Below are 26,280 nucleotides of genomic sequence, written 5' to 3'. Positions count from 1 at the left end.
GGATTTCTTGTTGGGTTTCTTGGCAGGGTGCTCTGAAGGGGGTGTCTGCTGTGTTCTGCTCCAGTAATCTTTAGAGTTACTCGCGTAGGCCACTTGCCAACCTCGGATTACAGGCCCTGAGGATACGCCGCACCATTTCCTCCTCAGACATCTTGGGTCTCCATTTCAGGCAGAGCGCACGATGATCATAAGCAAAGTCCCTCAGGCATTGGGTGTGGGCTTGCACATGTGCGCGCAGCTGCTCCTCAATCTCCGACTGATAGTCGGTGGGTAGGAAAGCTTCAAGGAAAGCCTCTTTGAACTTTGCCCAAGTGGATATTTTGCCGCGGATTGCTACCCACCAGCTCCGCGCTGGGCCCTTTAGCACAGCATTGAGCGTGCCTACAAGTTCAATGTCACTCAAAGGTCTAAGGGTGAGAAAATTCTCGCCCTGCTTAATAAAGTCTGTGACATCTGTTGAACTTCTTGATTCACCAAACTGAGGAAAATCCATTCTAAAGGGTAACCTGCCCATCGCCGCAGGTAGGGATGTGAAACCCGTACTGTCCCCAGCCCTCTGCCGGCCAGCGAGCGGTGGCCCTGCAGGAGTGGAAAAACTGTCTGGTGTCCAAGAGAGACGATTCTTCTTGAGGGCTTTCTTCAGCTCTTGTTCCCATCGGATATCCCTCCGTTGCAAACAGCCACTATGGTTCGGTCCAAGCACTGCAGCCGGGCATCAACATAGCCTTTAGCCGCCTCTGCCATGGTCCCAATGGCAGACCTGAGCCCTTCCTCCCGATTGAGTGTGCTGTCAACTGCCTCTTTGAGTCGATTCTCTAGGGTGTCAACCCTTAAATGGAGGTCTTGAAGCTGCTCTCTGAGCGCCACAACCTCACCATTCTCCTCATCATCAAGCGGTTGGACTTCCTGATCCGACGGCTCAAGATACATAGATTCCAGCTGGCTGGTCAACTCTAAGAGGCCACTTTGGTTGTGTCTAGAGGTGACATGGCGGTAAGGGTCAGCCTCCACGTCAGCACCAGAAAGCGGGCTAGCATCTTGGTCTGACTCTGAGAAGGGGGATGCATCTTCTTCAGGTGTCCCACCATCCATGGCTGCCCCCCGGTGGCTCATGCCGTACATGTATGTGGAGATGTAGCTACGCTATCAGGGACAATATGTATGTAGGTTGTTTGTTATGCTATGTGTATTGTGTTAGCTGTGTGACGGGTACTACAGTCTACGCACTAAACATCTAAACACATTCATCAAAAAAAAACCTTGTGCAACAATTAAATGTAATTTCCTTAGAGTGCACACCTCACCAGGGCCATACTTATATTATTCACACAGCCACAAGTACTACAACTGTAACTGGCTTGGTGTAATACAAAAACACTCAAACCAAATATAGGTTAAGCAGCAAACAATTAACACAAATATCACAACTAATTAATCTTCCCGGTCCCCATACTGGCCGCCGCGTCCACCTACCCCGCGCTACCTTACGCCGTGCTTCCAGCAGCTGGGCCCAGTGCTTCAGTACATCCACCCCCGCTGGGTTCGGAACATCCCGCAGGGCAGCCGCCGTACTCCCATCCAGTAGCACCCGAGTGCCGTGTGCGCGCCGAAATCCGCTCGGAAAACCAAAGACCTCGTGTCACTTCCCCCTGGTCACCTTAACACACATACACATACACATGTCAAAATAAAAGTAATAACAAATAATAAACGGTCCCATTTGAACCCGTGTCCTTCAAGCCACCGATAACCTCCTAGGTACAGCAATAAAGTATAAAAGAAAAAGAACAACCAAGGTTCTTCTTTTAGCAGTGCCGTACCCGAGGCAGACCTATGCGATCTTTACAAGACTAAGTGTTCCATTAAGAACCATTTCCTACTGAAGAACCCTCTTGTGCTTTAAGAGTTCTCTATAAGACTATAAGTTCCATTAAGAACCATTTCCTTCTGAAGAACCCTCTTGTTCTTCGAGAGTTCTATAAGACAAAGGGTTCCATTAAGAACTATTTCCTACTGAAGAACCCTCTTGTTCTTCAAAGGTTCTCTATGACTAAGGGTTCCATTAAGAACCATTTTCTTCTGAAGAACCCTCTTGTTCTTCAACAAAAAGAGGGATGGTCTCTATGGAAACCGTTTGTGGACTTGGGTGAATTGATTAACGGAAACACTAGTTTAAAACAAAATTCCATTTACTTCCATTGTATATCTGTTGCAGCAGTAATCTCAGAGACTCCACACAAAGACAACTAAAACCCCAAACGATCTGCATGGCTGCATTTCAATTATCTAATCATCAATGTGTGTTTAGTATATGGCTAATGTTCTGTCAAATGTGTTTGTTAACACAACACTGGAATAGTTATTGCAGAGAGCGAGACGAGAAAATGAATGGCAAATAAATATTGAGCTTGAACAACAGCAAGTAAAAATAGTTATAGCAAAAGCAAATAAGGCAATTTCCTAAAAATGAAACTGATAAAATGAATAAATGACACAACAAACAAAACACCTACGAGCAAAAGCTCACAGATGAACATGTTGTATATGTTTGTATTTCTAGCTGTTTCCTCCTGTTTTCAGTCTTTATGCTGGTCTCTGCTGATTCACTCCTGGCTTTATCTCCATAGATATAGCACAGCCATGCCAGTATTGATCTTCTCATCTAATTAAATACAAGCAAATAGAAATACTCATTGTAAGGATTAAAAAAGGAACCCTATTGTATAAGAAAACAATGTCTGTCCTTTTAAATCTTCCTAGTTTGGCCCTTTGCTCAGGTAACTTTCCTGTGTTGAGCATATGTTGTCATAATATTTTCTCTCCCCAGGTTGCATAGACTAGAGTATTACTGCAGTATTTGTGACTAATGCACCAGAAATGTGACTGCTGTAAATCAGTTACACAAGCGAGTCCAACCAAACACCGTATTGTGTTATAGGTCTGCCGGTTGCCACTTTCATGAGGCAGCTTTCAAGGCAAAATAAGCAAACTTGTATCGAATATAAAAAAGGCCAGGTACTAAAGGTGCAGCATCACTGTGTAGTGCATCAGTTGTAAACACTATGAAATATAGTGCAGATGGTTACAGAGGGTTACACAGTGTGTGGGTGTCTAGCGTTTCATCTGATCCAGGTACAATTCTAACAGATGCCAAACAGAGGAACTCCTACAGTTACAACATAATAACTCCATAGTCAGAAAACATTCTACCAAATGCAAAAACAAGGCTTCTATAGAGATGAAATTAAGAAGTTAACCAACACAGGAAAACTATTGTAATGTAATATATACATTATCCAATGTGTTTTAAAAAATGTTCACACCTAGAGAAACACGTAATTTTAATCAAGCTCCGTTTCATTTGGTCGCCTGTAATGGCGTCCTTTCCCTTTTGCACACCGTCAGTGATGTAGTTGTCTGCCAAATCAACATTTTTCTGATACGCTTTTTAGATCTTTGTTATTGTTTTGTAACCACATATTTTTGGATTGTACGTTATCAAGAGATATATGTTGAGCAAACATTAGCGGCAGCCAGAAAAACTTAAACATTTAACATAGTTTTGATAGAGACCCCTAGCAGCAGAAAGTTACATATTTAGCGTGTAAGTGTGTATCCACATATGATAACCACAATCATGTCAGTATACTATATTCATTCTGATTTGCGGTGGGCTTTCCCTCCAGAATCTGCTACTTTGGGAATGACTGCTCTGTTTCTTCCCCCTCTGCAGGTTAGCAGAAATGGAGAATCGTAACGGCTCTTATCTGAATGACAGTATCTCACCCAATGAGAGCATGTGAGAACCGCTTTTTGTTTGCTTGCTTTGTGTTTGCCAACCTCCTCACTCACTTATTGGCTCGCTATGTGTGTACTGGCTATGTCGTCTTTGTTCCCATTGGCTGGTTGGGATATATGTCAGTGACTATGTTTATGTGCTCAATATTCTGGATACGCGAAAAACGTGACTTTACTCCTGAGATGGCGGTGATTCCATTCAATAGATTTGATTTTGTGGAGAAATGTTGCAGTTTTAAATGTAATAAAATACATATTTTAGCCAGCTTTAAAGAAACGCAGGGCTCTCAAGTTTTTAAGACAGGTAAGCGTGACATCTCCCTCTCCCCCCCTAACGGAGGCGCGGCCGGGGGGGGGGGGGGGCGGCGGAAGCACGACCGGGATTGCATTTCACCCAGATACAACAGATACGTTTTTCTGATTGGCGCCCATTTCTTTTTATTGATTGGCAGGGGATTCGGGGGAGACGTGCTTGATTCCTCCATGGTGAGGGCAGCGCGACCAGGTCATGTTTGCGCGCTGCGGCACATTAAATAGCCTAAAGTTTTTTTTCTGCTTTTTTTTCTGCTGTGTTTTTAGCAGCTAAGATAGCTAGCTAGGAAATTCCACCATGCTACACTGGTTCCAGATAAATTTAGAAAAACCAAGTTGCCAGTCATGTGGCGATAGCAATGTGCTTTACTATATGTCCGTGTGGATGAAGCATTGCGTTGTTCCATTTTTTTATTTAGCGGCTTGCTAGTTAGCCACCAGACTCGCTAATCCCACCATGCTTTAATGCTACTCTGGTTACAGAAAATTTGTCAAAATTATATTAATGCTTCATCCACAAAGTGGAAAGTGTGGAAAAACTCATCAGGCTATGTTGAGACAATGAGACAGACGACTTTGTGTCGGGCAACAGATAGAATTGGGCGTGGTTCCATTCAAAGTGGGTTGGAAAAATGACAATGAAGCGTCAAGTTTTTCAAGTGCAACAAGTCCACATGGAATCTGACATGCAAAGTTAAGTCTGTAATTAGAATTGCAGAGTAAAAAAAAATGCTCCAGTGTAACACATCAAAATAACTTTCAAATGCAGCTTGCTTGATGAAGCAAAAAAAAATCTGTCGGCTATTTTAAACCAGAGCTGAGAGAGCTACACTCTCCCTCTATAATGAGTCTTACTGTCAAGTCAGCAATCATGTGAAAGGGGATTTGTTGTTCTCAAACAGCACATGTCTACAGCTCTTATATTATTCAGGATGGAAGACACAGCAGCATCTAAATACCTGGCCTAATTAAAACCCTCCCAACCTCCGCGGGCCAACGTGTGATCTTGTCACAGTTGGCAGAGTGTTTAGGACAAATGTGTTGCTGTGTATTAGATTCTTCTTCTGTGGTGCCGTCCTGTTCGGCTGCTCTTTCAGTCACTTGCTGATTTTCTTTTTCTCCATTCTCCTATGTGTTTGTGTGTGTGACTATCTGCATGTGTTTATATGTTTGCCGTGGGTTTGTGCGTTTGCAGCGATGACGAGCACATGTTGATCCAGCACTACTGCCAGTCTCTGAACCAAGGCTCTCCTCTCAGCCAGCCGCGTAGCCCTGCCCAGATCCTCATCTCCATGGAGACAGAGGAGAAGGGGGAGCTGGAGAGGGTCCTCAATGACCTGGAACTAGAGAACAGGTCAGTGGACAGACCCATCTCCCTGTTGTTATCTTCTGTTGGCTGGCTTTACTTGCAGTATCGGCTTTATTTTGTTTAACCTGAACTTAATTTGGCTCCGAGTCAGTTGTTACACTGCCTTGATTTGGCAATGAATCACAAATGGAATGGAATAATCTAAAAAGGTCACTAATTTCTACAATCTAGGTTCTTCAGAAGTCTTGGGGTGACATTTTTCTGGTGCATCTTGAAACTTCTGAGATGCCAGGGTCTCCAACAGCTTAGCATAGATGCTGCAATAGCATCTAGAGTTATTTCAGAAGAACTGGAGAGTGTTTCTTCATTGAAAAAAGTGAAAAGAACGGCACTGAAGGCTTTTCCTCTGTGTAACTTTTTTCTTCCCGCTCGGGTTAGGCAGGGGTGTCAAACTCATTTTAGTGAAGGGGCCACATACTGCCCATTTTGATCTCAAGTGGGCCGGACCAGTAAAATCATAGCATAATAACGCATTCATAACGACAATATTTCTCTATGTTTAAACGATTGATGAAGGTTTCTCTATGTTTAAATCATTGGTGAAGGTTTTTGGATGATAACATTTTAATGATAACATTTTTAAACTAGAAGCATAAAGACCAAAAATTCAGACATCAGCCTAAGCTCTCCTCTGCAGATTCCCTCGCTTTGTGACGCCACTTTCATGACGGGATAAATTTTTAACGACTTGCAACACAATGCCTCCTGGTGCAAAATACAGTGAAATGTCCAAAAACATTATCCTCCATTTGCAGCTTGTACTTTCTCCTTGAATTTTGTCACAACGCCTGTTTTTCTCCCGATCATTGATGGTGCACCATCTGTAGCCCCACTGACAGCACAGGTCCAGTCCACGCCGACCCGGTTCAGTCCGACCTGGTCTAGCGCTTCAACGAGAGCGCTAACAATGCAATTGGCTGTAGTGGTGTCTGTCATGGGTATCAACTCAAGGAACTCCTCGGGGACCGCCAAAATCTCATCAATACAGCCAGTTGAGCAATATCTCTAGTTATGTCAGTGCGCCAATCAATTCTTGAATGGAATTATGGAATTCTAGAATGGAATGCCCGTCTTACAATCAGAGGATTGGCAATTTTAACAATTATACCGCGGGCCGGACTGGACCTCCTGGTGGGCTGGATCTGGTCGCATGTTTGACACCCCTGGGTTAGAGTTTGATTTAAAGATGGTTAATCCAATCACCTGCCACATATTTCTTTCCCCATCAAAAGAGTTTCCAATGACGTCTTTTCAGTGTCACAAACCATCTGGCTGGTCAGGTCTATTTGCATGAAAACACATGATTAGGAAATCAATTATTTTATTTTTATTTAAATACTTAGCTTAGACCAAAACAATCTTGGCATTAATAGTTTTCATTTTATATTATAAACTGATTAGAGCTAGGCCATAATTCCTTTTTTAAAAACATCCACAAAATTACCTTATTTACATTTAGAACAATTGAATTAATATATGAATCTTATATAGTGAGTTGAATTAGCATGTCATAAAATCAAGCCCCATTTATCATAAATAGGCACCTTTCCACAGGATACGAGTTTCATGTTGCCATGAAAACATCTCCTTCAAATAACTGTATTTAGTCAAGTTACCAAAATTGTACAAGATTACATTTGAAAGCATCATGAGAGCGTTATCATTTTTATGGTTAAATGGTTAATTATTTCCATCCCTACTGCGAACTATGCTCTGTTTGTATCAGCATAACACAGCGTTGAATGTCAAAATGTCAGAGCAGCGTCATGTCAGAAAATGAAGAACGGAAGAATAATGCATGTTTTCAAAGTCATGGTTAGAACTGTACTGGTATTATTACTTATATCAGCAGCCAAATGTAAGAACTTGTACTTGGTCTGCAAAAAAAGCGCTATAGGTGCATCCTTATAACAACATCCATAACAATGTAGCCGCAAAGCCTTTGAGCGAATTCAAAAGAGTGTGGTTTCTTTGTTAGTTGTTTATGAATATAACTTTTTCTTTGTAAGAAGAAAATCACAGTATTCCTTCTTTTAAAAAGTACAGTGTAACCTGCTATCCCTTTTAATTGTATTGAATAATGTTATTACCAGACACTAAGGGGAATCCTGGAATATCCCTTTCTAAGATCTTTTGCAAAGATGTTGCCCCGTTTTCTCGTGGAATTTCCTCCCTGTCACACAGACGTTTTACATTTTCACGTTCAAGCATTAAGTTGGATTTATGTGTATTTATAACAGGTTTTAAGGGGTATGAAAATGTCATATTACAATTTTATTAAATAAAACATTTAAATAATTGAATTATTAAAATCTTCAAGCCCCATAAAAAAGTCTCTTAGTAAGGGCAGCCAAGTATCCGTGTCCTCATCTCTGCCTTGGATTTATCCAGACTAGAATACAAATGTCCTAAAATAGAAATCAATAAAGACTCAACTTTTGACGCTACATGGTTTTCTAACTCGATTTTTCTCCTCTCAGCCTCCAGCTGTGCTTTCCAACAGGGGGATTTTGTTTAAACTTTGGGGAAAAGATAAAAAAAATTACTCTCACTGATGGATGCTTACTGGTACGGTTTTATTTATAAATGGCACTATTTGCTCTGACCCGGCCTCCCTTCTATAGTCAAAAAAACAGAAGTTCACCATCTCTCTTCAGCAATGCGTGTTTGATATTTTATATGTGTACCAAATCTAGTAGCAGCAGATTAATCCCTCTGCTGCCCCCGCCGCAGGAAGCTGCAGTCCGAGTATGACCGCCTGAAGAAGGCCCACGACAGGAAGGGCCTGTCCCCGCTGCCGTCGCCCCCGGAGATGCTCCCGGTATCGCCGCAGAGTGCGCGTGACGCCGAGCTCATCGCCGAGGCTAAACTGCTGCGGCAGCACAAAGGACGTCTGGAGGCCCGTATGCAGATACTGGAGGACCACAACAAACAGCTGGAGTCCCAACTGCACAGGCTGAGACAGCTGCTGGAGCAGGTACTCCTTCACTCTTACATACATAGTTAGATGTCTGGTTCTGACCATGGACTGTATACAAGTAGACATAGTCACAGTGACATTACCCATTGGTTTGTGGACTACGGTTTGAAGCCTTAAGTTCCGCTTTTGGCCGTCACCATCTTTTTGGGAACTAGAAGTGATATGCAAGGGTGGTGCTGAGTAAAAAGGAACGCTGAGCAAGACATTTTTAGGCGACGAAAATGTTACAATCAAAACTGCTTCAGATAGGGATCTAAAGCAGTTTTGATTGTAACATTTTGGTCGCCTACAAACAGAAGCACTGTTTCCACTATCTGGTGAGGGCACCAGATTGTGGAAACAGTGCTTCTGCCCGCTCAACAATCTGCTGTTAAACATGCCCTTGAGCAACCCTCACATGCTGCAGTGACCAGCAGCAGAGGACCCAGCTCCCTAGCTGAGGTCCTGGTCAATAAAGCAGAGCCTCAAAGTTGAAGTAAAGGTCCCACCTGGGAGCTTGGAGCTCAGACTGAAGCAGCTTCCTCCACGCTGTCTGGCTGCCAGTAACAGCTGACATGGTGGATCGAGCCAACTCCTTGGTCCAACACACACACACACACACACACACACTTCACTCCCTTTTGACTCCTCTAATTAAGCTGTGCGACGTGCCTGCCAATTTGCTGTGTATCAAATGTGTGTGCGTGTGTGTGTCAGACGGATTCCAAGGTGAACGGCACGGCACTGTCATCTCCTTCCACCTCCTCTCAACGCTCTGACTCCTCCTTCCCACTGCTGCGTGTGGCTGCCAGCCAGACTACAGATACAATGGGTAAGAACACACACACACAAATATCCTTTAATTTGCATCCACCATTTTAAAAACATGGAGGATATAAATAGATACGTGTGATTTCACAGCTTGTCGATAACTGATAAGCTGTTGGATGTTGTTCTACATTGGACTGTGTTTAAAGAAGGGCTGAACGATTAATTGCATTTGCGATAATATCGCGATATGATAAAACGAGATTTTCTAACTGCAACGTGTACGATTACAACGTCATCACGTGACGCGAGCGAAAGAGTGAAGAACTCGGCTGCATCAACTTTTCATGCGGCCCGTTAACCTGTTGCGCAATGGCCTCTGGCTCGACGGAACAGTCAGAAACTGACACAGCTGAGACTTTAGTCTCGAAGAGGAACAGCACGTCGGTGGTGTGGAACCACCGACCTGCTGTTCTGGTTTCAAAAAAGAAGATGCTGCGCAGCGTCAGGTGACGTGCAGAGCATGCCGTGCTCCTGTTGCTACTTCACGGGGTAACACTACAAACTTGTTCCAGCACTTAAAAAACACCACAAATCAATGTATGACAGTTGTATGGCCAAAATGCCGGGCACCAGTGCGCCAGACAAGCCAAATACCTCAAGACAGGGATCACTGACCGAAATGTTTGAAAGCGTCACTCCATATGAACGTAATTCAAAACGACACGGGGAAATAACCGAGTTCATAGCCAAAGATATGATGCCTCTCAGCACGGTGACCAAGCATGGTTTCATGGCATTGATAAAAACGCTTGATAAACGGTTCAGGATACCCCCCCGTACATATTTCAGTCAGACTGCGGAGCTGTACAAAAAGTGCAAAGAGAAAGTCGCCACGGAGCTTAAAACGGAGGACTTTTTTGCTACCACTACTGATCTGTGGTCAAGCCGCACAGCTGAGCCTTACCAGAGTCTTACAGTCCATTTTATTGACGGAGATTTCAACCTCGGAGCTCGCTGCCTACAAACTACCCAGACGACCACACAGGGGAAAATATTGCAGCCGGCCTGAGAGAGGGGCTTGCCAGCTGGGATCTCAACGAGGAGAAACACGTCTGCATCACAACAGACAACGCGTCAAATAGTGTGTGTGTGTGTGTGTGTGTGTGTGTGTGTGTTTAAAATAGAGAGAGAGAGATGTGTTGATTAGTAATCAAGAAGCTAAATATATAGATATTATACAAATAATATATATATATACAAATAGGCCTAGCCAACATAGTAATGTCAAGTAATGAAGTACAAATACTTTGTTACTTTACTTAAGTAGAAATTTTGGGTATCTATACTTTACTGGAGTATTTATTTTTCAGACGACTTTTTACTTCTACTCCTTACATTTTCACGCAAATATCTGTACTTTCTACTCCCTACATTTTAAAAATATTGTTTCTATTTCATTTTGGTTTGTTTTCATTCACATATCTGCACTCATTCTGTTTTGTTTGGCAAAAAAAATTAAAAGCTTATTGTTTTCCACAATGAGCTATTTAGTACTAACTAAATATAGATATAGAGTTATTTTTTGCACAGATAGAACTTACACAAAACATTGTCTGATGGGGAAATCTAATTTACTTTTCTTTATTCTGTTATTTATAAAAGCACAGATGAGTCACACAATTTTGTTATTTACAGAAAAAGTTTGAGTCATTATAGTCATTATGGCCTTTATAAAAATTGGGGGGAGGTGGGGTAGTGCACTATAGGCCCCTGAGACGTGGCTTAAGAGTTTGTCCTTAATGGAAAAAAAATTCCCTTTACATTACTTTTACTTTTATACTTTTAAGTAGTTTTGAAACCAGTACTATTACACTTTTATTTAAGTAAAAAGCTTGAGTTGATACTTCAACTTTTACAGAAATATTTTTAAACCCTAGTATCTATACTTCTACTTGAGTAATGAATGTGAATACTTTTGACATCTCTGCTAGCCAATGGGAAAGAACATTTTACACTAAATGTATCTAATATTGTGTTGGTCATATTTAAATCATTCATTGTGTTTTGTTGAGGAAAAGAGAGGATACAATTAAAAATCGTATATTCAATTTCAATATTGGAGGGAAAAAAAATCGCAATTAGATTATTTTCCCAAATTTTCATTCAGCCCTAGTTTAAAGTACCTCGACTTCAGGAAGTGCACTTTGCCAATGAGTGTCTTCACAAAGATAGAAGTGCAGGGATGTGTGTGTGTGTGTGTGTGTGTGTGTGTGTGTGTGTGTGTGTGTGTGTGTGTGTGTGTGTGTGTGTGTGTGTGTGTGTGTGTGTGTGTGTGTGTGTGTGTGCATTTCTGAAAAAACCATCACCTCCTTCTTGTTTCAGGTGATGACGAGCTGTCCAGCCCCTCCCAAGATGCATCTGGGTTAGAGGAAGTGATGGAACAGCTCAATAACTCTTTTCCTCATAGTCATGGTATGGACACAATATCCACTCTTTTCTGTTTAAAATCAGACAAATGGTTGAAATGATTTATATTTCTCTGAAAGGGTAAAACAAAGTTTACCATTCACCTTAGAGAAAAATATAAGTTGGTAGCTTTTATTTTATTAAGAGACCTGGAACAATATCTATTATGAACATTTCTTGGAAACAGTCGCCTAAAACAATGATACAACTAATTTATAAATGAAATACAAAAATGTAAAAATGTTTTCTTGATTAATTATTATTTCTACAAAACATCAGAAAATTGTAACATCAGAAAATTGTAAAATATACCACAATTACCTGGAGACCAATGTGTGTCTTAGGTGTCTTATTTTCTTGTGGAAACCCAGTACAGCACAATAACATCAGTAACAATGCAGATATAGACAAAAGGAGAATTATGTCCATGAATGTTGCCCTGCTGCATTCTGGGAGGTTTTAGCTTTTAATATTTGTTATTTACCAACAACTTATTATGTTAATCTAAATAAGAAATAAAAGGAGGAGGAGCGAGGCCTGACGCTGGGGCTAGCTGTCTTGGTTAGCAAGGTGCCTTCGTAGTTCATGTTAACTCAATTGGTATACTCATTTTGGTTAGCGAAGAAAACAGGCCTGTTAGTGATGTACCGACCAGAAGAAAAAATGAACAGTCTTTTAGCACAAGCTAACGCTGAACAATCCTGGGGGATTATGCAGCTTTATGGTCTATTTTTGTTTAAATAGGACCACATTTGACTAAATAAACATCATGCTGTATTGAGAAAGAATTGAAACCAGAGATTGAGACCATAAACTCATGTTTACAATCTTTACTGAGGGAATAATCAAGAGAGAAGTAGAGTATACAATTGGACTTTAAGGCACTTTTGCATTGGTTTCACTTTTCAGACGCTGAGGTTTATGCTTTGGGAATACGAATTACACAGAATGACCACTATTAACTTTTTACAATGTAATGTAGAACATATAATTAAATGATTTTTGGAATGGAAAATAGGAAGCGAGATTGCTAATAATACAAATAAAAAAAAGTAGTATCTATCGTATCTGATTGATTGTGAGGGTAAAGCACAGTGTTCAGATTGTACTTTCTGCTTTGGTATTGTATCTCCTGCTTTGCTGAAGTGTGTTGTGGATGTGCACACACTGAACTTCATTCAGCCTTAAGTAAACCATTACTTGCCCCTCACCTGTCTTTCATTCTTTCTATTACCGACACAAGGCTGATTTTTTTTTTGCTCTCTTTCTTTCCTTCTTTCTCTTCTTCCTTTTCTTCTTTGTCTCCACGAGCCAGCAGGGAGAAGGGGACACCCATGACAGGTTAGTCGCTCAACTTGAGGCTACAACTGAGTGGGAAGGCCGTGGTGCAGTGATGCAGTGTCCTCCCTCCCTTTCCCTGTCTTTTAGTTTCCTTTTCTCTCCTCTGTCACACTGCCGCCCTGTTCTGCACAGGTGTGTGTGTGTGTGTGTGTGCGTGTGTGTGTGCGTGCGTGCGCTTGCGCACACATGGAACATGAGGTGATGTTTCAATATCAAACCTCTGTTTACAATTTGGGGTTCACGGTGAGATGGGGTTCACGGTGGTGTTTTCACCACAATTGAAAACTGTTTCTGAGAGGTAAATAATATTTGTATTCTAATTTAGAGTGACAATACTGCAAACAAGCCGTTTACTGCACCAGTTTCTCATTTGCCCACTAGGAGCGCCATTGTAGCCCCATAACCAGACTTTTCACTTCATTGATTTTTTTTACCCTCTTTCATTTGCTTAAAAAGTGGAAGATATGGGCGACCGAGCTGCTCCCCTTGTGTATTTGAATTAAAACCTTTTCGAAAGGGAGTATGCTTGACATTTAATAATGCAAATAGCATCACAGGGTTCTCATTCCGATGGCTGCAGGCATAAATCATTGATGATTACTTGGTCACACAAAAAAAAACATTTTATGAAGAGCTTTTCATTCAGAATTTACAAATCAAGTGTGGTGGTAAGTACCATGTGGTGTACTTAACCCTTTTGCCACTTGTCTGCTGCACAGAGTGGATTATTATCTAAATGTAGAATATGTACGGAGGAAGATATTTTATGTGGAGTAAAGTTGGAGTACATCTAAAGTGACAGCCCCAGTCCTGTGGACCATTACATAGTCGAGCCCTCATAATGGCGTCAGGCTCTTTATTTAATCAGGAGTTCTTCTCTTCATGGTGCTTCATGGGGAGTGACGAGGTTTAAAGCTTCGGCACCTTCTATGATAGGCCTATAATATTACTCCAACCGAAGTTTGTGTATTTAACCATAGTGTTAAGGCTTAAAGCGCTTCCCTGAAGTATCACTCTGTATTTATCATCGGATGCCCACAGCCTGGAATCAACAGCAGCCAGACAGACGGGGTGTGAGCTATTCATTCAGGTTTTTAGGAGCAGTGTCCCAGTCAGGAGGTTTGAACATATTATGCAGCAGGACACATTCTGAATCTCTGCAGTGAATAAAAGAAAAAATGAAGGCATCGTTTTGGACCAATATTATTCCTATAGATAACTCCCAAAAAGCGTAAAGACTAAACTTGCTGGAGATTAATATTATTTTGTATTATGTACACATATCTGGGCATGTTTGCCCTGTAAAATCATACTCTGTAAATCAAAAGAGCAGATTCAGAAAACCTTTAGCTAATATATCATTAATGTTTCTGTTTACGGAGAAAACAAACAGATCATGAATTCAGACGTTTACAAATCTGCATCATTATGTAGATATTTCAGCATCCCTTTTATCCGTTTATTGCAATTAAATCCCAGCATATTGTTTTATATTTGGGCTTCAGACAGCTGAAGATTCTCAGGCCTGTTATGACGTGAATAAACACAAACGATCCCGCACTCAAACTCCCGCGAATAGGTCTGGTGTGAACCTGACCTATTCGCCTGACCTAGCTGGCAGGCACTAGAAAAGGTTATCCTGACAAAACCTTTTTATTTCACCTGTTCTTATGTCATAAAACATGCGAGATAACAATTTAGATCAGATTTTTAAAACGCATCACTAAAATGTCTTCATTCTCACCATGTTAACCAGCGTTTTAACATGCTAACATTTGCTAATAGTATTGTCTCCGGGCTTCACAGCTTCTGTAGATGTCTTGTTGTGTTTGTAGCACACAGACTAGCCCATTTACACCTGTATGCTCGTGCTAACCTACAGTAGTCAGACTATTTGTGAGTGTGCTTGGTTTAAGCATTTTCTCTCTCTCTCTCTCTCTCTCTCTCTCTCTCTTTCTCCAGGTCCCAGTATAGGCAGTTTGTTCCACATGGCCGATGACCTGGGCCGTGCAATGGAGTCTCTGGTCAGCGTGATGACGGACGAGCAGAGCGCCGAACAGCACGAGGCCCTGCCCTTCTGACCCCCGTCCAAACCTTCATCCCGGCGTCCTCCCTCTCCTCCCCTCCCTCCCTAACGCATGCTTTTGTAGTCATATCAACTGGATTGGAAACACAGTTTACAAAGAGAATATATAACGTCTATTTTTGTGAAGGATTGCGGTTCCAGCAACGACGCGTAAAAACAAACAAAAGAAAAACATGTAGATTTCAGTAGTTTCTTAAAACGTCCTGAAGTTGTTTTATTAATAACAGAGGCTGGTTTTTAAACTTCTATGCAATGTATAAAACAATTATGGGATGGGGGGGGAAAAAGAGATGATACAAATAAGTGTGTTCAGTGTGGTCGAATATTTGCCATCTCTTTGTAACTGCAGAAACAGCTAAAGCATTTCAGACATTTGTATCAAAAAAAGAATGATTGTAATCATAAGGGTGCTTTCTAAGAGGAAAATGTCTTTCTATAACAGCGTACACTACTGTCAAGGTAATGCAGGCATCCTGGATCTTTACAGTACGTTGTCTGTGAGTGTGTGTGTGTGTGTGTGTGTGTGTGTGTGTGTGTGTGTGTGTGTGTGTGTGTGTGGTCGTGCCTAATTTTCACATTACACTACGGCTTTTTTGTTTTTTTGGCTTTGGCTGACAAACCTCAAGTTGTATCTGAATTATTCGTTTTTACCCACTCATCCGTCTATCTCTCCATCCATCAATCTGTTCATCATCCCTGTGATTAACATCTATACAGATGTTAAGGCAGCATTTTTTAACACCAATATTTGTTTTCAACACAGTGCCGTGTGCATAAACAGATGCTGTGACCGGTCCAATTCAGAACCTTAGTTAAGAAGACTAATCTAACCAACATATTGGAAATAATTCATTGCCATTTGGATAGCGTTTGCCAAAAATTAAACTGTAATCTTTTTTTCTTTTAAGTAGCTGGGGGGATGCTCTTGGTTTGGGTTTTTCTCCGTGATATTTCCTTTAGCTCTAGAAGGGCCCAGAGTGGGATTTCCTGCGTCATCCCTATTGATTTTATTGAAGCTTTAAAAACACTGTTTCCCATGATGCAACTTTTTAACGTCTTCCAATTGCCCTCTGCCTGGTCTGCTTCATCTCTTCAGTCGGCATCACTGATGGATGGGTTTTGTTACACCTGACCCTAACTACGTTTACATGCACCAAATATTCTGTTTTTTGCTCTTATTCCAAAAAAGACAATAAGGTGTTTACATGGCTAATAAAAAATAATATTCCACTAATATTCCTGTTTACGTGCAGCCGCGAATCTTCTGTTTAATGTAAACGACCTCATCACTGAGCCAGGGAATAATCCCATGTTGACGCCATGCTCAGCATGCTCAGCTGTGTTCGACGGGTCAATCGACATGTCGTTTATCACGTCAACTATGGAAAGGTGGAATTTGTGCCATCTGGCTTCTTTGCTTGTTTTTCATTTTTTCCGTCAGTGGACCGTGTCAACACAGCCTCCCTCTTTCATTCCTTCAACCACTTTCTTGAAAAGGTTGGCGTTGTAAAATGTGCGCATATTCAAAAACCTGTTTATCAGAGTCCTTCATCGCGTTTAAAAGAGTTTGTGTCTCGCAAAGTTCCCTAGAAACAGCTACTGATGCGGTGTAAAAATTGCTTTTAAAACCTGAAAAATATCTGCATAGTTCACATGTCTTAAATGGAAAATGCCCCATTTGGAATAAAGCATAATACAGAATATCCAAACAGAATATGGTGTTTATGTTTTTTATATGAGCCATATCCATTTTGGTCACATTCAAAATATGAGTGGAATATGTGTGCATGTAAACGTAGTCAATGTTGTCAAAAAGGTCAACTTTTAGCTGCCAATATCCAGTATTTAAAGGAATACATCTCCAGTTCTGCATCAGGCATCTTTCAGAAAGATGTCCTGATTATTGCACTGGTAAATCTTAATTAAGGATTTGATTAAAGCATTTTATCATTGTCTTTGTAGGGCCTGTTGAGTACACATTGGTGTATAAGTTGGTTGATTTTCCGTCAGAAGTACTGTAAGAGGAACTTAGAAGAATGTGATTTTAATTGAATCCGAGCACTAGTGTTACAGGGCCGCTGGTCAAGGTTTTTTTTGAAGGAACTCTTCTGTTTGAATGCGAACAGAGAAATATTTGAGGAAGCCCAGTAATGTAAGCGCTACCTTATCTCAAACTGTCAAAGTCCAGTTCGGAGGCGATTTCTCCCCTGGACTCGACCCCACACTCCTCTCCGATTGTTGATTCTTAGTCATTCTTGTTGATTCTTAGTCATTCTTACCGGCTGGATGATTCACGGAGCCGCCAATCCGAATGTTTGGATGCATTCACTGCATCGCTCACCTCCATCAGAGATTCATGACTCAAGTATAAAAACTAGCATTCAACACAACTGAAATCCGTGTGCACTACTGTCATACCTGAGTCATACTAGATATTTGTTTTCTGTGTGGAGGTTGCGTCTTTGGTTAAAAAGCTAATTTGTTTTGTGCTGTGTGAGGTGTTACATGAGACTTTATTTCATGTGTAACCACTCAGAGGAGTCCATGGTGAGCATTGTGTTGTTATACACTTGTTTGTTTTACAGCATCATATTCTTGCAGCATGATCCAAGAGTTCTTTTTTGTTTGTTTTAGATCCAGACACTGAATTTGAATTTATTTAGTTGCTTTTAATTTCTTATGTTTGTTTCATCCTCACATCATTTTTTCAAATAACGCGTCGATACTTCACAACATATCAGATTCCACCAAATATATGCCTTACTACTGTATTATAAAATGCTTTACTGTGTATCAATAAAGCACGCCGTTATGTTGATTTGACTTGCTTCTTTGATTTTGTTGTTTATTTTTAACAGGATTAAAATAAGTGCAAAGTGCAAAAAAGAAACAGTATCCGCTTAACACTAAATTACTGCTTGCCTCAAATCTCGTGGAATTTACACAAACTCTATACAGAACAACTTTTATTCAACTTCTAAAGCAAGCACACCCAACACCCATGTCCCTTGTGTTTTAGAAAAAATATTATTTTAGAACGAACAGGAAAGTTGAAAAAGTGTTTGATGTATCCATCAAAATTTCCCCCTTTTAGCGAGAATCATTTTCTCTATGTTCCGGAGAGCAGAGATGGGCATGACCAGCCTAAACAAAGTGCTGCAACAGGGTAGGTCATATTAGACCTTATTAAATCCTTTTCAAATCACTGCCTCAGACTAAACTGCTCCAGAAGTCCGTTGACGTAGTAAAAACAACGTCAAAGTCCACGTCTAGAGGATGACGGGGTGAAACAAGCACAAGACTTTCACCCAGCAGACCGCTGTTCGTGTACCAAGAGAAGCCAAAAGTCAAATTTGACTTAAATTGAAATACATCCCCCACAAAATTATCACTTGTATATAAATTATTCACACCATGTTACCTTGAATTCATGAAGAAAAACAAACGATGCCTCCATGTTGAAAGCTTAATAAAAAACGGAGACGAAGTTTTGATGAATTCAATTTAAAATGCTCCGTTTAACAGCAAAACTAACTAAACTCGCCCACAACTCATGCAGGTCTCATCTTCACTAAAACTTTAATATTGTAAACACAGGGGGTTCCAAGACTCCTTGATTGACACTCCAGATCCCCCAAAAGCCTCAATAAACAGATTTGGGAGACAACCCTGTCCTTTGCAATTGTCACTAAAATGTAATAGTAAAGCTTAGTAAAGCTCTACAGTTTTCATTATTTAAAACTACAAAACATGTATTCACATAAATTAATACTGAGGGGGAGGGACAATGTTCCACTGTAAATGACAGAGCCAGCCAGTCTGTGTTCACATCTGTTTGTGGACCTAAATAGACCCGTTTTGTGCCGTTCAGTGCCTTTCATAAGAACCTGAATTAAAGCCGGACGTCGTCTATCTTCTTCGTGTCCGTTAAGCGAGAGGAGGCAAGTGTGCTGTACCTAATCTGTTGCAGGGTGTAGCCTGAGTGATGTGTATTGCACAGTGTGGAAAGCCTAGGTGAAAATCCCATGAAATCTTGAATTTTGAGTATTCAGTCTGTGTGGGACCCCCCCAATTACTGGTAGTATGTGACAGAGTACTTAATTTACGTACATAATGTAGGTTTAACCCAAACCACAGCCTTTTCCTAGGCCTAGCCAAATAGTTGTTTAGCCTAAACCTGCCAAGGGGTACCCAACGTGTTAAAAAGTGACACCAAAGGGTCATGACCAAGCAACCATACAGTATGTTTGGGAATGACAACAGGTGTTTGCTCTTGTGACGGAGTTCTACTCTACTGACGTTTTGGCCTAACACTCCACATTCCTCTCCACATTCCAATCAAAGTGTATCGGAAGGACCTCATCCTGTACGCGTACAGGATCGGGTTTAGGGCAGAGTTGGCGTGGGTAAGCAAAATGGCCGCTAGTGTGAGTGACATGGGCACATCACACTGGGGGCAGAGCAGCAGAACGCAGTTGATCAGGTGCATGGGCATCCAGCACACCATGAAGAGAAACAGAACCAGGAAGAGGGAGGTGGCTTTTCGCATCTCCTGATGGGTGCGAAGGTTGGATTTGGCCTCGTTTGACTCTCCGGCAGGGGGGTCAGCACGGGCAGAGCCTGAGCTAGTCGATCCACCTAAGGCGATCCTGGACCCTGGCTTTGTAAAGACAGTGGTAATCTCGGTTTCAATAAGAGACCCAATGCCAGACTCTACTTCTTCTCCAGCCGTCACTTTACCCTCACATTTTCCCGCCTCGCCCTTGGCTCGTCTGCCTGTTCCGATATCTGCTCCGCCTCCCGCGGTTCCCCCAGCAAAATCACTTCCAACATCATCAATGCTCCCACTGCTTGTGTCCTTTGCAGTTCCCCTGGCCACGGCGATGCGTCTAAGCTGGCGGCGGACGGTGAGGAAGATGTGGCCGTAGATGACGAACATGGCCATCAGCGGTACCATGAGGCAGCAGAGGAAGTTAAAGTACACCAAGTAGCTCATGTCCACCACACAAGTGAAGATACAGTAGCTGGAATGACAGGGACCAAGTGAAAGAGTTAATGGTTACAAGACTGCAGGCAAATAAAAATGGCATGTGACATGTGCATACTGTATATCTCAATCCATCCATTCATTTGCCCCGCAGTCTTGTTTCATTTGGTCCTTCTGTTCCTCAACTATCCATCCAGCTCATTCTCTTACTTAGAGTTCACTGGTTGTCTCTTCCAGTCCATGAGTGGTACAGAGCCGGAGATGGCTCCCAGGGCCCAGGTGACCAGCAGCGCCAGCTGAGCGTTCCTGGGACTCATGACACGCTGGTACTGGAAGGGCAGAATGATGGCCATGTAACGCTCTGATGCTACTGCTAACAGACTCAGGATGGAGCTCTGGAGGAGAAAGAAGCATTTTAAGAGACCATACACTACAGAGTCTTTAGCAAGATGGGGAAATAAATTAGATTCTTTGCATACTCCTCATTACTTGATTATGATGATTATTTTAGATCCTGATGGGCAGGGGGCATCTTGCATGGCAGCCTCTGCCATCAGCGTATGAATTATGTGTGAGTGGGTGAATGTTGAGAGTGGTGTACAGCGCTTTGAGTCATCGTAAGACTAGAAAGACATTTAGGCGCTTTTGTATCTGTTGTGTTCAAAACACTTTGGGTGGACACAAAGAGAATTCCGGATTCGGTGAGTTATAATAAAACAGATTTAATAAAAAATGAAATGGTGATACAGTATAAAATATAAAATTCTCAGCTGAGGGTGCATAAGCCACAGCGTCCACAGACAGTAACAGTTTAGACCGTAACAGTTAACTGTCTTCGCGTTCGACTTATGGACCCTGAACATCAAGTTATGTTTGGTTTTGTGATTCAGCACATTGGGCGTATTCGCCTCTCATTGGTTTAGTTTAACAGTGTGCGATTGGCTAGAAGTTTCACAGAGGCGGAGTCAGCCTTTGGGTCGGTTTTACAGATGGCACTCTGACTAATTTACACATAGACATTCTTTATTTACAAGTGTATGTCATAGTAAACTATTACAATTATACATATCCTAGAGGGTGTGTGAGAAAGACTCAGGCTCCAATCAAATAAAGTGTTTGAAATCTTCCGTATTTTTATAATAAAAATAATTTACCAAAGTACAAGAGTGTCTTCGAAAACTTGCACTTTTTGCATGTTAGTAAAGATTGTCAGCGTGTCGTCAGAATAAGAAACAGTATGCAGTCACATATGTTCATATGAAACTCTGGTTGCCTTTCAAGGTGATGAAGCTAATAAGTATATATATAAATAATAATAGATAGATAATGGTAAATAGACTGTATTTGTATAGAGCTGGTTGACTGTGGCTCAGTGGTAGAGCAGAATCGTCCTTCAATCAGAGAATCAGCAGTTTGATCCACGGCTCCACTAGTACATATCGTGTGTGTCTTTGGGCAAGACACTTAACCCCAAATATATGAATGGGTATGAATGGTAGTTAGAATCCTGATAGACAGGTGGCACCTTACATGGCAGCCTATGCCATCATTGTATGAATAGGTGTGAATATGCGAATGATGCGCTTTGAGTTGATTGGATGACTAGAAAAGCGCAAGTACAGTCCATTTAGCTACACCACCTTCAATTATTGAATTCTTTAAAAACTAATTGTAAGTTAAAATAGTAACATGTTCTACCCCCTTCCCTCCTTATTCATTTTCATACTGTCCCGAAATCAAGTTATACTTAAACACACTGGCTTGCAAACCTGCATAGGGATTCTTGGTCAAAGTGAAACGAGAGCAGCTCCAACATCTTGGTTTCATACATTGCAGTGCATGTATGGATTGTGCTCTTGCCATGCAGGAATCCAACCTGCAATCAATCACCAAAGCCCCCTGATAGATGTTCCTACCTGTGTGAGCACCATCAGTATGCTGAGAAGCACCAGGCAGAGGGGCAGATTATGGTGAGGTCGACCCAGGTCTGTCAGTACTGCACAGGGAATGGCCACCAAGCCCACCAGCATATCCGCCACTGCCAAAGACACCTTCTCACACATGCACACAGAGTAAAACACACATTTGGTCATTTTGATATCTGCTTGGGAGTCTTCCCATAACGCAAGTTGTGAGTCCCGCATTTCAGATGAGGTTGAAACAGATTTCCTCACCAGGAAGTAATTGGTGACAGTGCGAAGTTTCTTGTTGCGGGTGACCGCCAGACAAACCAGGAAGTTGCCAATGATGGCCAGTACTGCGATGACGAGCTCGGTGGCGATGTAAAGCCCCTTCATACGGGGTTGGTATCCGTACGGCATCTCTGCCGTACAGCTGCTCGGAGTCACATTCATGATGAGAGGGAGGCAGAGGCTCCACAGTCATGGGAAACCTGGAGATTAAGGGCAGATATTGAAGAAGAAAGAAAGGAAGAAGCGTTTGAACAATTTCTCATGACGATCTTATGCAAGAAATGTACAAATATTCCTCCCAATTGATTTTGGAATCAATTTTTAATTTCCAATTGGAAACTGAAGAAGTTTCTAGTTTCCACATTGATTACACTGAGGTGAAGAAGAAAACATATGAATGGAGATACAGTAACAGTGGTTGTTATGAAGCGTAGCATTGGGCCTTTGTGCTGAACAACTGAGCAGTGAAAATTGTTCCTGATATGGGACAATAAAAAAATGACTGGACACACTATTTACACACACTGATAGGGATTCAAACCTGCTGCTTTTTGCCATGCCCACATGTGAATAGATAGATTGTAAATTAATGGCAACTATTTCAAATAGGAAGATCTAAATTTCCCTGCAATTCAAGCCAAACAGTCTGGAAATCTAGAATTCATACAATCAACCTTAACTTATAAGAGACTTTCCACACATTATTGGTTGACCCTCCTGGTTAATATAGTTTGGTTTGGATCGTCCCCTTGAAAAATTGCAACACTCAGCAGCCCCTCAATGTTTCTCTTCATTAATCTTCATTAATCAGGCAACACAATATGTTGTACAATTTAATTGATTAATCGATTAGTCAGTTGACAGAAAATTAATCAAATCTTATTTAATTGGTTAGTTAATGTCATCACGTAAAAATGCCGAATATTTGCTTATTCCATCTTCTAAAATGTGAGAATTTGCTGCCTTTCTGTGTTTTGTACAATTTTATATTGTCAGGCTTTTGGTCGACAATTTAGGGCATCACCTTGGAACCTGTGTTGTGAATTTTTCACTATTTAAAAAGTTGCAGCCCAAATTTGTACTATGGGTAAACTGTATTTAATTAGTTTTGTTATAATGCGGAAACACTTTAGTAAGACAATGACCTATTCTGACTAACTATAAAGGATCTACAAGTTACATTTTAGTTCCGCTAGCTAAGTAACTATATTTATGGGATTTCTGAGTAAATCTCACAAGAAAGAGCAAGAACAAATATATATAAATCTGGGGCATGAAAAAATGAAAACATCTGATTCCCTGATCAAAAAGAAAAAAAACATACAACATACAAAACCCTTCCCCTCTTATGTTCACACGGTCTGGAAATAGGTTTGGTTTATGTGGTGTTCTCACCTGCGTTACAGACTTCAGACGCAGTCATCACAAAGTTTGATAGGTCCAGACCCTCCAGGACACCAACACAATGCGAGGTCGATGGAGGAGAGGCATGATGTGCACGACACACAGAGGAAGCTGGGAAAGAAGCAGGAGGAGCATCATGTGCCGGGTGAAACCACACCCTCCTCCACTTTTTCTTCCATCCTCTATATATAAAAAAAAGATAACGCAGAATACGTCAATCACAAGCCTGATGATTAAACAGCAGCAGTTGACGTAAATCTCCAGCCGGTTCAGCACAAAACAAACATGTCATAATAAATGTTCAATTATGTACGCTTGAGCTACGCTTTCGGTGGTAAAATACTTTATGATATCAGCAAAGAACAATGAATGAGGAAGCCAAACATGTTGTGCAAAGAAGACATGATGTGTAAAAAAGAAACAAGTGCACTAATTGTAAATTATATCTGTGAATTAAAAAAAAACATGCAGTAAAGTTACATTAGAGTTTGAAAAATAAAAGTACACAAGTGCAGGAAAAAGAACCCTGTGAGTATTACAGTATTATAAACTGTATTATTAGATAAGCATGAAAACGGGTCAGGGGTGAAAAAGGTGAGAAGGATATTACCCCTCTGGGGGGATCCGGGGGCATGCTCCCCCATAAGAAAAATTTAAATATTCCATATTTTAAAGCATCAATCTGGTGCATTTTGAGATGCTTTTGTTGCCAACCTTGGGAGAGCTGGAGAAACTTAACTTCAGCCATGAGTCAAAAATTATTATGGCCTCCTCCCGTATTATGCAAGCCATTTCATGCCACCCTGTCACTGGGTCTAACATTTACATTCAGACCTACCCTCATGAGGGGTGAAAAAGGTGACACCAGCGGGGTGGGGGGCAGTGACGGGCGAGTCAGTGCCGAACAGCGTCACTCGTCGAGAAGCTGACAAACTAAGATCATTATGGGTTTTAATTCTTCTTTTGTCAATACCCAAGTGTACATATATATATATATATACACATATACATATACATGCATACATACATACATATATATATATATATATATATATATATATATATATATATATATATATATATACACACACACGCACACAACTGTTCAAAAGTGTGGGGTTAGCCAGACAAATGTTCAGTTTCTTTGCACTTTATCGCATGGAATAGCCTTCATTTCTAAGAACAAGAATAGACTGGCGAGTTTCACATGAAAGTTCTCTTTTTCTGGCCATTTTGAGAGTATAATGGAACCCACATATGTGATGCTATGCATAGGAAGGCCAGTTGTAAAGCGTCTCTCACCAGCATAACTGTTTTAAGCTGTGCTAACATAATTGCACAAGGGTTTTCTAGTCATCCATTAGTCTTCTATGCAATGAGCAAACACAATGTACCATTAGAACACTGGAGTGATAGTTGCTGGAAATGGGCCTCTATACACTTATGTAGATATTTCATTAAACACCAGACGTTTCCACCTAGAATAGTAATTTACCACATTAACAATGTATAGTGTATTACTGATTAATTTAATGTTAGCTTCATTGAAAAAAACAGTGCTTTTCTTTGAAAAATAAGGACATTTCTAAGTGACCCCAAACTTTTGAACGGTAGTGTGTGTGTGTGTGTGTATATATATATATATATATATATACGTATATATATATATATATATATATATATATACGTATATATATATATATACATACATATATATATATATATATATATATATATATATATATATTTTGTAGACTTAATACTTACAATATGCAATACTGCTGTACTATACTGAATATTGTTTTGCTACTACTACATTTCACTTCATAATATTACACTTATATGCCATAATATGTATAATGTACCAGCCTTTTTATTTGTGTCACACTGTTATACCACTTTTCTTAACGCTGATTGGCCAAGGCTCGACGCGTCAAAGATCTTCTATTGCTAAGATGATCACGACCTCAGTTTTTTCCGTGTCCCACTCCAATCTCAGAAACGGCGGACAGTTGACCCCCTCCTTTCTCCCCGAAAAACAAAAACTCTTTGGATCTACACGATTCACGTGGGTCACCTATTTTGGTTTAAAAACGACGAATTTCGCCGAAAGATGAGGGATTTTCATGTCTGCATTACTCACCGCACTACTCATCATATCTGTGTTAGACCTTAGACTAAAAATAACTAATAAAATAAATAAAACACTGCATGTGATGTTGACTTTGCGTGTTTGTTTCCTTGTTATTGGTCTCCAAACATATCACTACTCGACAACTGCATTTATAGCTCAACTCAAGATAATCACATCACAAAACATATGGAGCTCATTGTCTAACCAGATTAATTCATTTTTTTCCCATGTTAAAGGTTTTTTTGGGTTGGGGTCAGTTCTGATGCGAGGGACAGAGAGATGTACAGACTGGAAAAGCCCTCTGATGAAAATGTGTCCTTTTGGGCTTTACAAATGAAATTAACTGAGTTGAATTAAATTAACGGCTCTGATTATAACTGATTTGGCTGGTATAACACTTGACCATATGCTACAATACCTGCAGTTTGCCTCAGTGATAAACCTTCATACCTATATTTTTA

The 26,280-nt window shown here is 40.9% G+C and overlaps 2 protein-coding genes across 2 annotated transcripts in view; one reads left to right on the top strand and one right to left on the bottom strand.

Annotated features, from left to right (window-relative positions):
* The window catches only part of dmd (dystrophin), a gene marked incomplete at its 5' end in the record, with an annotated part of 308,870 nt that extends 290,950 nt beyond the window's left edge, over positions 1–17,920 (top strand). The window contains 6 exons of the mRNA XM_079236662.1: positions 3,734–3,799; positions 5,306–5,468; positions 8,217–8,456; positions 9,156–9,270; positions 11,592–11,681; positions 14,979–17,920. Of these exons, the coding sequence (XP_079092788.1) occupies positions 3,734–3,799; positions 5,306–5,468; positions 8,217–8,456; positions 9,156–9,270; positions 11,592–11,681; positions 14,979–15,097 (793 nt within the window). The 3' untranslated portion in view covers positions 15,098–17,920. The remainder of the gene's footprint in view (positions 1–3,733; positions 3,800–5,305; positions 5,469–8,216; positions 8,457–9,155; positions 9,271–11,591; positions 11,682–14,978) is intronic.
* A 1,473-nt stretch (positions 17,921–19,393) lies between these two features.
* On the bottom strand, positions 19,394–22,443 carry LOC306752750 (adenosine receptor A1-like; the record flags this gene model as incomplete). Its single annotated transcript, XM_079236551.1, has 4 exons — positions 19,394–20,126; positions 20,300–20,484; positions 22,006–22,140; positions 22,264–22,443. 4 exons carry the CDS (start codon positions 22,441–22,443, stop codon positions 19,394–19,396), a joined length of 1,233 nt encoding a protein of 410 aa, XP_079092677.1.
* Positions 22,444–26,280: the final 3,837 nt, after the last annotated feature.

This window comes from Taurulus bubalis, assembly GCF_910589615.1.
Source record: "Taurulus bubalis genome assembly, chromosome: 21".
Classification (NCBI taxonomy): domain Eukaryota; kingdom Metazoa; phylum Chordata; class Actinopteri; order Perciformes; family Cottidae; genus Taurulus; species Taurulus bubalis.
The sequence above is the reverse complement of the archived record's forward strand: the minus strand, read 5'-3'. Positions and strand labels throughout refer to the sequence as shown.